The sequence below is a fragment of the Eurypyga helias genome, unplaced genomic scaffold, assembly GCF_000690775.1.
Source record: "Eurypyga helias isolate BGI_N326 unplaced genomic scaffold, ASM69077v1 scaffold20008, whole genome shotgun sequence".
In the NCBI taxonomy this organism is placed as follows: domain Eukaryota; kingdom Metazoa; phylum Chordata; class Aves; order Eurypygiformes; family Eurypygidae; genus Eurypyga; species Eurypyga helias.
The window spans coordinates 1-12,846 of record NW_010265399.1 but is presented as its reverse complement, the minus strand read 5'-3'; the positions used below and the strand labels follow the sequence as shown (position 1 = coordinate 12,846).

The 12,846-nt window shown below is 37.3% G+C and overlaps 1 protein-coding gene across 1 annotated transcript in view; it reads right to left on the bottom strand.

Annotated features, from left to right (window-relative positions):
* The window catches only part of HJURP (Holliday junction recognition protein), a gene marked incomplete at its 5' end in the record, with an annotated part of 17,365 nt that extends 4,525 nt beyond the window's left edge, over positions 1–12,840 (bottom strand). Inside the window, 5 exon segments of the mRNA XM_010156736.1 lie at positions 167–228; positions 3,633–3,672; positions 9,844–9,908; positions 11,491–11,557; positions 12,769–12,840. Of these exon segments, the coding sequence (XP_010155038.1) occupies positions 167–228; positions 3,633–3,672; positions 9,844–9,908; positions 11,491–11,557; positions 12,769–12,840 (306 nt within the window).
* Between the last annotated feature and the right edge of the window lie 6 nt (positions 12,841–12,846).

Below are 12,846 nucleotides of genomic sequence, written 5' to 3'. Positions count from 1 at the left end.
AACCGCTCATTTGCTGTATGTACTAAAAATGTGCATCAAGACGCAGACCGGAGTCTTCTGCTGACAGTGCGTCAACCCATCAGGCATGTGTAAGCACTTCAAATAGTTCAATCTTTTCTATTGAACACAAAATTATTCCATTACATTAGACACCAGAAATTTTTACCTGGAAGTGAATGTCTTCAAATTTTCTTCTTACTGAAGCTATATCGGCATCGCTGTCTTGGTCTACAAATTGAAGAGAAGTACCAAATAAAATCTAGTTGAACTCAAAACCAAACCAGGAATGTTTTTAAACACATGCTAGATAAACTTATTGACTAAACTAGTTCCCCTTTAGAAAACTGTTTTCTACACTGAAACTTTTTATCTGTATTACATTTCCATTTCAAGTGCAATTGAAAAGCATGGTTTATAGGATCATAAATGACTTGAAGGCAACAAATAAGAATGAATATGACTTGTTTGTAACCAGTTCTTCCAGATTTATGCTAACCATTTCAGAGACTGAAATATTTTCAAAGCACTGGTCTGCAGGATTCACTATTGAGTAATGTATCATTCTGATTTATTTCCCACTACATCACTGAATATCACAACAAAGATAATGAGGGCCTTCTACCATGCTTTCTTTACTTAGTTTCTTATTGCCAAGACTGCTTTAGAACTGCCAAGGTGAGAAATAAGGCAGACTGGAGAATATTAAAATGTAAGCACAAATCTTCCAACTCTACTTTTAGGTATTCTATAGGTATTTTTGTGAATGAAACACAATAAAACATTTTTTTTTTGCTAGATGTAGATGGACCTTCCAGTTCATCACTAGCTAAAGCCTCGGACTTTCACCATCATGAAACACGTGATTGCATTGTAAACCCCGACTTTTGAATTTCCCTGGCTGTTATAACTTTGACCCATGATCATGTTCACTGCAGGGAGAGAAAGAGAGGACAATAACCCTGAAAAGGAAAACAATAAGTGAAAAAATATTGGTTACGATTCCTACCACTTCACTGCCTCTTCGTATTATTATTAAATTACTAAAGAGAGAATGAAAAGTCTTTTCCATCTAATTCTATCTTCCTTGTTTGTTCCCTGTCAGTGCAATCATCAACTAAATCTCTGTGGTTAGCTGCTGCCACAGAGCTAGGATAAAGATATATATATGGAATAAATGCTACATTTGTGGGAGACAACACAACTTTGCATTTTATGGTAAAAATGTTGAGCTACCAGAGGGTTGGCTCTGCCAGTCTTGCTGACCCCAGCAGAATTATTTTATTAGAACTGAAACCCATACCTGACAGATTATCAAAGTTTCTTCCACACGACTAATGGAAGACAAGGTTGTGGTTGCTTTATCCACAGGAAATCAGTTACTAAACATCAGCAGTGGAGGAAGCAGTAAGAACGTTAATGTTTTACTCTGGAAAGGTTTCAGCCCCCAGTTTCTGTTGTAACAGTTGATACTTTCTTTTTGCCATAGTCTTCTTGGGTACAGAACTGGCAGACTGCTCCCTCCATGCTCATCATGACCAGACAAGGAATGGTCAACTTTATTGCGCCAATTACTACATAACAGGAAACAGCTTGTATAAACGTATGAATCCATCTGTACACAAGTCAAATACTCTTCCAGGCATGAAACCTCACAGAAGTGTAATTTTAGTATGTCTTCAATGTATTGTCAATCACACTTTAAATCACTGGAACATAAGTTATTAGCAGAGGACCATAGCACAGCACAGAACGGAAAGAAGTGAAGTACCTTCTCCAAGGAACCTTAACATGTTTTTAATGGCCAAAAGGGAAATTCAGGAATATCTTTGTTTCTCAGGTGCAGAGGACAGAAAAAAATTAAAACTCCCACCTTTCTCTCTGGAAAATTTGACCTATAATACGGGAAGTTATTTCACTGGAGATGTAGTCAATACACTATCATTACCCAAAATACATATCTTATTTAAGACATGAACATGTTAGTAAGGGGGTTACTGTAAATTTCAAGTTTTTGACTTCGATGTCATCTTCTAAATGTAAATACACTTAGATAAACATACAATTCAGATTGAACTCTACCCTTGATCTCTAAATATATTTTTCTGGGATACTATCCTAACAGATAGAATAAATTGTTCAGATGTCACTATACTTTACCATGCTACTTCCTGGGAAACCAGAGAAGGTAAACCAAATAATTTTCCCTATAAGGGAAGACCAATCCTTGCAGGTACAGCTGAGAGCTGTTTCACTTTATTTGTACCTGCTATTCACAGGCTTTGCCTACTTTGAGAACAAAAACACTCTATAATACCTAGAATAAACACTGCCTTCACTGAAAAGTGTGAAGCATTCTGTATGAATACTAAAGATGAAAAAAACCTGGCAAAGCTAGTGTTTTAGCTGAAGCTGCTAAAGATATGTTGTTTTTCTTTTTCTTAGCAGTTCCCATTCCCTATTGCTAACCTGCTGTATATTTCAAAAGAAAACAAACCCAAAATAAACCCACAAAGCACCTAGGGGAATTCCATTTTCAAGTGAGGAATCCAATCCCGCATCTCTAAGAAGCTAAGTTTTAGGTCTTTATTTGGAAAGAGCTGGGACTCAGAGGCTACTATAAATTCTCTCCAGCCTCTTCCTAGAACATTCACAAGAGGAGGAGGAGCGGATAATCATATTATTGTATGCTGCTGTTAAGATACCAATGTCTGAACTGCATCACTCATCCCATGAGTGTCAAGGACACAAAGGACGCATACAGAAGCTAAGATAAACCTGTGGAATTTGTTTTGTATATTTCATTGCACAGGTTGAGTAAAAATGAAGCCACATTTTCCAAATCCGCAGAAGGTATTTTATCACTCAAATAGATATTTGAAATGATCCTCTCAAATGTTAAGAGGACAAATTTCAGATTGCCATTTTCTATTTTCCCTCAACTGAAAAGTCATCGTCTGCCTTGGAGACAGCTCTGCATATGAAGCAACTGACTTCTACCAGAGTATTTAAACACCAGCTAACCGTACTTTGCTGCAACTGCTCTTTTAATCATTAAATGCGGGTTACCACCTAGCCTTAGTTTATGCAACATAGTTAAATTTTTTATGCACAAGAATGAAAAGTTCTTGAGTAATGCAAGTTTTAAATATTTTAAAAACAGTTAAAGATTTTTACCACTAATTAATAAAATCAATGAATTATTTGTGCATACAAAGTCAAAACCACACAAAATTTTGCAAACAGGCCACAAGACTGATGCTGAAACTGTTACAAACACTAATGAAGATGCATGGTTGCAGCTGAATGCAATATCCATGTTTACCAGACCACTAGAAATTACCGTATATATTCTAAGTATTAATAAAACTTCTTTTGCCACTTATGACAAAGTTTTAATTTCTCTGTTACTTTCTTTATTAAGAAAAGGTAATTGAATGTATTTCACATTGTCTTCTTAACATATCAGGGATTCAGGACTGAGTTTGTAAAAAGGAATGCAGATATCTATGTCATAGTACTACTAGTCTCTACTTTCTGAAAAAGTATATTAAAAAATTATGAAAGAAGTTATGTGCAATCTTTTTTCAAAAGATTTAAAAAAGGTAGCTAAAAAGTAAATTAAAAAGACTCACCTATACCAGATGTATCCACATGAGAGTTCTCAGGAGATTCCTTAAAAGCATATGAAAGGAATTTTAAGACCGGGTGGCATAAGCTTTATTACCTAGTCCATAGAACTTCCTGCTCTCACTACTTGCTCTTTTTTTTTTTTTTTTGAGGGGGGTGGTGGTAGTGACACAAATCCAGCTGTATTCCACAAACTATGGTGTCTACATGACACCATCTTTATTAACAAATCTGTATGCAAGTTTGTAGGGATACACATCTGATTACTCAGTGGGGAAAACTATTTTCTACCCAGCCCTTCTATGTTCACTTAGTGCCAGGAGAAGCTATTATACAAGAGCAAAAAACAGTTGACAGATGAATTATAAGCAACAAATCTTTATCAGTATGTATTGGGGATTTTCTCTGTGTTCTGGTGTATAAGAAAAGTTTCTTACCTGCCAACTTTAAACAATTCTTAATTGCCTACTTCAATCAATCTATATAAAATATTTCAAATAGGGTTTTTTTCTCTACTTTGAGCTTTTATGCAACTATCAGGACTTCTCCATTTACGTGGGTAAGGAGCCTTTTTAAGAAGTTTACCATCTGACATCAAGTTCTTCAGAATTTCTCTAAAAAAAAGGCTAAATCTGTTCTGTCCGTTTCAGTCACAAAATTATATATTGTGGGTTAAAATGACACAATCTTAACTATCATTTATGTAGAACAAATAATTAGGAGTGACCAGTGAGATGGTCTGTACTATTCTTCAAATGCTGAAGATTTTCTCCTTAAAAAGATAAGGAGTCAAAAGAAGTTATTCCAGACAACCAGGTTTTAGGAACAGTAATTTAAAAAGTTAGATGCACATATTGCCTATCTAAAAAGTCACTTTATGGTTTAAAGCCTATATTGAACTGCTCTATCTCCCTTTAAATAAACTTCAAAGAAGAGTAGAATTCAGCTGAAATCCATGGGTGATATCATGGCTGCTATTCAATACCCCAAATATCACAATGGGAGGAAGGATACGTAATTATATGAAACATAACTAAAGCCTACCGCATAAACATGAACAGAGACATACTAAACATTTTTTTTTTTTTTACAAGTTTAAAATGCATGGTTCCACTATCACAAATTATATTAGATCACCACATACAGAAGCCCAGGACTTGAATTCATCACCATCTCAAAGCACAGAACCTATCAGGTGAGGAAACAATCTGGGGGAGTATACTAGATGATCAGCATTAACCAGAACATGAAGAGTTTAATTTTATATGAACATGTACCAAGTAAGTTAAGATACCTCTTTCCTAAAATGATGCAACTACATGTGGGGAACTACATGAGGGGAAATATAAAACAATTGTTTAATAAAATACCCGAAGTTTGAAGAACAGCAATGAAGGAACTACAGCAAAATACTAAAGCCTTCAATTTTTCCCGAAGTACTTACTGAAGAAGAATAATGTGACTCAACTCAGCAATTAGTCGGTCTTCAAAATTTTTTATAACTCTGGCATAGGACCACCTGCTCATTATTAGTTTCTTAGTTTTTGACTACATAAATACATTTTCCCAAAGAGGCTTTATAAAAATAGATGCAATGTGGGGTACCCATACCTGATGTATTGTTGAATGCCCATCTTCAAAAACACTGGTCAGTTGCTTTGACATGTCTTAGCATGCATGGGAGAAAAAAAAGAAGATTTTGATTTGATAGGTCACAGATCGATGTTGTACCTGAATTCATTAATTCTTCATTTGTACTCTGAAAAATTTGTATTCTGAAAAATATTTAACAAACATTTAACCAATTGAGAACATACATAGGATGGAAAAAGAATAGGCAGGTGACAGAACAACATTCTAGTGAACTACAGAAGATAAATACTGGTCAGAGATGTACATCTACCACATTACATGTTTTATTCTTAACCCATGAAGCATCACAAAGTTTGCCCCTTCATCAGGTGGTATGACTTGTAGAAAAGGAAGACAGGTGCAAATTTTTGTGCATTTTCTTGGCATATGTTGAAAAGGATAAGGAAAAGACTTTGAAAAGAATAAGAAAAAGACTAACTACTCCTGAAACCTGTGGGCAGAGCCCCAAACTTCTATGGCTTCTTTTAATGATGTTTGGCACAAGGGAGCCTTCCAAAACTGCTATGCCTGTCTTCCTGCACAGACCAACCCACAATATTTTGGGGTCATCCCATCTCCCCATTTATTTCATAAGCAGCAGAAGAAATATAAAGAGTGTAAGAGCTGTCAAATGTAGCAGGTATCTCCCCTTTTTACATTTCAATCTATGCTGGGTTCTTCATTGGCTACAGTAACTCAGACATAAATAAAATCCAAAACATATTATAGCAACAGAGAAGTAGCTGTCTTCAAGTAAATGTGACTAACTCATGCACATAGGTACTATTTACTCCTGTAAACACTACATATTTAATAGCGCCAAGCATACACCCAGAGATTTCCTAAAGACTTAAAGCATATGGAAAGGAACATAAAGATGTTGTCTGTTCCTTCTTCCATTTTAAAGCAGGAACCAGTATACCTAACACCTCTAGAAGTCTAACCGATTCTTAATAACAACTCCATAATCTCCAAGACACATATTTCAGAAATTCCTTATGTTTACGTTTGGAAAGCTTTTCTAACACTTAACCTAGAGGTTCTTTTTTGTTATGGGTGTTTGTTCCTCCCCCCCATTTGAATCCTATCACCAGTGGCTCTAGCAATTTTTTCTTGTGGCTCCCTCCAGCTAGTCAACCTACTATTGAATACAAAACAAAGTATCACTGTCAAACAGTGCAGAAAACCTGTTTTGTGTGCTTAACGTTCCAGGCACCTGCGCATATCTTCTCGCAGAGGGTACTCTATTTTCACAGGAGTTAGATTCTTGGTTGGATCAACCAGCGTTCGAAGTTATCTCTTCCTGCAATTGATTATTCCTACATAGATCTATTACTTTGACCATATCTGCATGAAATTACACAAAGTTTACTATAAGTTTTAGCTGCAATGTGCCAGACCATCTTTGAAAGTGGGCATCCCAACTTGGTATCATCGGCAAGTTAATTAAAGGTATCCTCCTCCTAAACTATCTACTTATTAAAGGTATAAATTAGTAATGTGATCAGGACAAGTCCTAGAAAAAATCCCCTCATGTTTCCCTTCTGTTTGGACACAGACCATTGATGATTACTCTAGACAGTTTTTCAACCAGTAGGAAACTGGGCTGTAAACCTACTCTCATATAACGTTAAGGAAGCATAATACACAGAGGAAAGGAGAGGGCCTACAAGGAGGGTGACTGGGGGGCTTTTTACAAGGGCCTGTAGTGACAGGACAAGGGGTAACGGGTTTAAATTGAAAGTGGGGAGGTTTAGATTAGATGTCAGGAAGAAGTTCTTCCTGGAGAGGGTGGTGAGGCACTAGAACAGGTTGCCCAGAGAAGCTGTGGATGCCCCATCCCTGGAAGTGTTCAAGGCCAGGCTGGATGAGGCTTTGAGCAACCTGGTCTAGTGGAAGGTGTCCCTGCCCATGGCAGGGGGGTTGGAACTGGATGGTCTTTAAGGTCCTTTCCAACCCAAACCATTCTGTGATTTTATGATAAGGCTCTAGAAGGCTCTGGCTTCACCTGCTCAGGAAATTTGTGTTTGCTATTTTGCAAAAATCCACAACAACACTTCCTTGAGAATACACTAGCGATGCACTTTTTTTTTTTTTTGGAAGCTGCATAAACTATTTTCCAAACATTTCTGGATTGGGAACACAGGAAATGAAAACACAGTAATATCCCATTGAAATCCCTTACTGAGCAAGATCTGTGAAACACCACGGATCATGTTTTGTTTCTAAAAAAAAAAAATCCTCGTAAGGAAAGAAAGAATTTAAGTGGCTAATTATGACAGAAATAATTGCTCTTGGAGATTGGAACTGAACATACTTGGTCCTCCCATACTCAAAACTGACCTAAGAGAGAAAAACCTAAAACACTCAAATCATTGTCATTTTACCCATCAAAATTTCACAGGGGTACTGGACATTCTACCTAAATAGTAAAATATATTCTAGCAAAATTCAAGTTGTCAGTTATTTTTAACACAAATTCTATTCCAAGGGAAGGGGTTCATCAATAGGTATTTGGGTCTTTTAAAAGATAATCTAATATCTTTTTAAGATATTTTAAATGTTAACCCTTCACAGCACAGTATTTTATGTATCCTAATTGAAACTACATTATTAGACCCAGGTGAAAACATAGAATAAGAACAGGTAAAATGGGCCCAGCAGCTTTAATAAACCATAGCCAGGAGAGGCTTTTTTTTTTTTTAAAGGTAACACCTATCACAGCCAGCCAGCTCAAATGCTTAAGCCATGTAGCTTTGTGGTTCAAATAAAAAAGTCAATGCAAGATATGATTTGCTGAAATGGAACAAAATCAACAAGATTTCATCTTTCTCAGCATATATAAATATACACATGTAAATACAAATCTGTAAAAGTGGGGTTTTCCTTATAAGAAAAGCTATTAATACTAGTGATATTCCCTCACATCAGAAGCATGTGATAAAATATGCAACACGAAAAATACACCTCAAAACCTTAAGAACATAAAGCCCAAGATATCTCCACTATACTACACACCATAATTACTACACCCCCATCACTAATCTCTGTAGAAACATACATTTTATTGGAACATAGAGGTCCTTCTCAGAACAATAAGAAAATCTTCAGATGTCACAATCTCCCCAAGTAGCGTCATAATTACACTTTGATATGTAGTCTTGATTTGACTTCCATCATGGTACTTGATCTCTAACAAAATAACTATACAGTACTTTTTCCTGCAGGCAGCCTGATTTATTCAGTATACAGAATTATCTGCTAAGTTTTTGCTAGCTCATGATGCAATTTCATGAGATTCTTTTAACATATCCTTTTAATATGCCTACTTATCTAGTTATTTTCAAAAAGTTAGTAACTCCCAAATTTTTCCACCTGTACACATAAATCAGGATTGGAATTTTTAGATTCAGTGAACACCTGACAAAACCAACAAATACAGCAAAAAACTTACTGTTTAATTGATAAGGGGAGATTTTAATCAACTTGTAATAATGGAACTATCAATTATAACAAATTTATTAACAATTTTAAGCTACATTTCAGAATCCTTATGAACATAAGGATTCTTTTTTTTGAGTGGTTCCTCCCACAAAAAAACAGTGAGTATCCTAAAGATTTTGGCATAAAAGCAGGACATCTTCTGTTAGGTCAAGACTCTCTAGATACATTTTATAGCTTTCTTTTTTTTAAACACTTTACCTGCATTCCTTTGACTTCCTCTATTACGCTGCAATTAGAAATAGGAAAAAAAACAAATGTCAGAAGAATCTTAAAATAGTAGTTATTTCAACCAATGTCTTTATTTACTTTGGTATGTTTCACAACTAGGCACTTTCTAAATAACTATTCAGTTTCCTTCAAGTTTCCCATGGCCTGACTGGAAAAGCAACAAATACACAGTAAAACTTACCTGATCGTTCAATTCCTGCCATACTGTCACTGTTAAAATCACTGCGAGAACATAAGCTATAGCCTCTTATGTGGCTCAAGGTAGACAAATCAGAGAATTCCTCTTACAGCCCTTAATGGATTTAGTTTGTAAATTGTGCAGCATTGCTTAGTAGATGACTGATAAGGTATTACCAGGAGTAGAAAAGGAAAGGGAAATAAACCCCCTTTTCTGTCTCCACTAAATCTACTCTTGTTCCCCAGGACTGAATTTCACTCCTCGTCTCCTCACTCTGTGGGGTTCAAAACAGCTTCAGTGTTAACCAGGCACACTACACAGCTCAGCTTTTTAGACAGCTATTAGGGATGTAGCAGCAAGGTGACTTTTGACAGTTATGTGAGAAACGCTGAGATTTGATGAAATTTACTGTTGAGTTCTTACGCAGGAGTTTAGGCAAAAGAAACGACTGCTCGTGTAACGTAAATCCTCAGAACAAAAGAATTCAGATCATATGGCCACAACAGTAATGGCTTAGCCTAGCATGGACAGAGGCTACTGAGACTGCAAAGACTTTAATTGCTCTAGCAGTATTTTACAGGGGGGGGGGAAAAAAATCTAAAGATGAAACCAGTAAGCCCTTCAGAATTGAGAAGCTGATTTTGCCTGCATAGTGGAACTATATTATTCGATACCTCAAGTACTTCCTTCTTCCACTTTTTAAGCTTCTTGGTTGACACTTGGGCCCATTTTTTTGGTCCTAGAAATAAGAAGAGATATGAACATAAAAATAGCTTTTCTTGTAATGCTATCTATACCAAGTATCCTTCTAACAGTCATAAACATGCAGGAAGACACATCACAGAGTAACAAAACATCAGATCTGAACAACCTCCAATACAATTGCTGAAATGAAAACATAAGAAATCAAGCCAAGAGAATATTGTAATTTCAAGTTGATTGAGAAGTCAGGCAAAAAACAAGAACACTTCATATGCTGAGTCTAAAAAAAAAGCATTAGAGCCCCAGATGAGATGAAGAGGAGGAAAAAGAGCTAATTATTTTACTTTAAAAATTTTATTTAATGCATGCAAACTACAGGGTATCTGATGTTACTTAAAGCCATAATTTTAAAGTCCTCTGCAGGACTGACATCCATATTAATTCCATATTGAAGAGGTTACTACCCCAAAATCATAAGCAAGTCTTCGCAATTCCAAGACTGGGCTGTATGCATGTTTGCTCCCTCCCTCAATGGACAAGATACATGAAATGCTATAAAACGCAAACTTCCCAGTCTGTAAAAGCCTTTAAAAAGTAAATCATATTGGGTGCAACAACTACATTGGGCTTGACACTGTGGCAGTACTTCACGTGTATGTCCAGCAAGTTCTTCACAAGAATTGATATGTCAATTTACATTCCATAATCCCCACTTGAGTGATGATAAAAACTAGCAGAACATTTAATTTCCCAGTAAAACCACCAAGATACTGTCACAAGTCCCACTAAACTCCTGAGCAATGTATTTTAGAACAACAGGGGTTTTTTCCCCCCACAATAAGCTCTCCATAAGCATTATCAACTCTATAATGGATCAACAGTTGTAATGAAACACTGGAAAAATATGACATGTCATAATACAGTATAGATCTATGCTAACCACATGAACATTCGATGAAAAGTTAGACACTATCTATTCAGTCCACCCTGATATTTGACGTAGCACATATTTATCAGACAGCCTTCAAAATACAAGGCAGAGATTGACTATAGAATCCATTCATGCATATCAACATCCTGCTAATAACTCCATTCCTTTGTTACCCTTCAGTCTCCTCTGTTTTGGTTCTTCTTACAAGATGTCCCAACATCAACCATTGTTAACCTGAACTTTGCTAATAATTTTTCTGTTGTCTCAAACAGGGCATGCAATGGATTAAAATTGTGCATATAAATAAACTCTCCAGGTATTATATAAGTTTATCATAGAATCACAGAATGGTTTGGGTTGGAAGAGACATTAAAGATCATCTGGTTCCAGCTCCCCTGCCATGGGCAGGGACACCTTCCACTAGACCAGGTTGCTCAAAGCCTCATCCAGCCTGGCCTTAAACACTTCCAGGGATGGGGCATCCACAGCTTCTCTAGGCAACCTGTTCCAGTGCCTCACCACCCTCTCCAGGAAGAAGTTTATCAAAGTTGACATGTGAAGTGACATACCTAGGTGGACAAAATTCAGTATTTGTTGTAGCACAATGCTATATATCTGACAACAGTTGCATGCTTCACTAACTCTAAATACACAGCACCTAAATATTGAAACTATAAGAAGTTCTTACCATCAGGCGTATTGTAAGTAAGAGTTTCCATGGAAACAAGAAAATCATCTTCAAAAGGATGATTATACTAAATAAAAAGGACCATGAAAAATGAGAATAAATGTTAAAACAATGTTTTTAACATGCATCTTAAGTATTGTTTTTATACATTTTGTTTTGAGCATAATGTGAAATTATCGATATGTTGTTTACAAGTCAGCAATCTGGAAATGTTAATTCCTAGAAGAAACAGACTTTAAGCATGCTTGCAAGCCATTCAATTTCAAGGCATAAGCTAGTTGCTGACAAAATGGGGCTTCATGGAGTTTTCAAAAGTAGTTGGTACCCTGTTACCGTTTTGGGGTTTTTTTTTAACTCTGTAGTAACTGGAAGTAATCACTTCATGTAGACCTACGGCTCATGATACATCCAAAAAAAAATTCAATCTAATACTAGATGAGAAAAATGTTCTCAAACCAGACTTAGCCTTATGCCAGTACATAGACATTAGAACAAAACTTTTCCCTGAACAGCAAAGCTACATCCCTGAGTAAATACATGTGTCTCTGGAGGGAGGTGTATGGTTCCCACACCTTTAAAACAAAATGGGTCTAAAGGAGATGATCTTTCTGTAGTTTTATTGAAAATATCTCATCTAATGCTAACTAATTTGGGTTAAGGGCACTATACAGACAACTCGAAATTAAATGTAAGTCACTTATTTAAACTGGCAACCCTGGATCTAAGCTTTATGCACGTGTTCAAGGCTCTTTGCTAGCTCACTGACACCAAGGCGCAGAAGTGCATGGCTCAGCATAACCTGCAAAGCTGCATGAGGCCCTGGGTGACAGCTCCTTTTGACAGTCAGGAAAAACAGGAGCTTGTGACACCCCATGTAATGAATTGACCAAGAGAACTCAATGTCAGTTACTGCAAACTAGCGGACGGACGAAAAATGGACCGTGTCAGTGCTGACACAGCAGGACTTAAGAGGCGGTCAGGAAGGAGGGAGTGGTGCTGCTGCCCAAGGCGAGGGGGGCAGAGGGCCGCACTGCCTCGCGGCCTTCTAGAGCCGCTCAGAGGGACGCACGAAGGTGGCCAGGCCCGGCCCAGCTACGCCATCAGCCATTTGGGCAGGGGAAACCGTAAGCGGACAGCGTTCCCGAGACAGGCAGGAGCCAGAGGCCCCGCAGGACCCGGCCTTGCAGATGACAAGAGCTTTCCCGCCGCCCCCTCGTAAAGGATTACGCCAAGACCCCCGTCCACCGGCTGGGGCGGGGCGCGAATAACGGCCCTCACCCGCTCCATGATACGGTTGATGGAGGCCACGAAGCGGGCATTACTCTGCCGCAGCCGCTGGTCCAGGTCCAAGTCCAA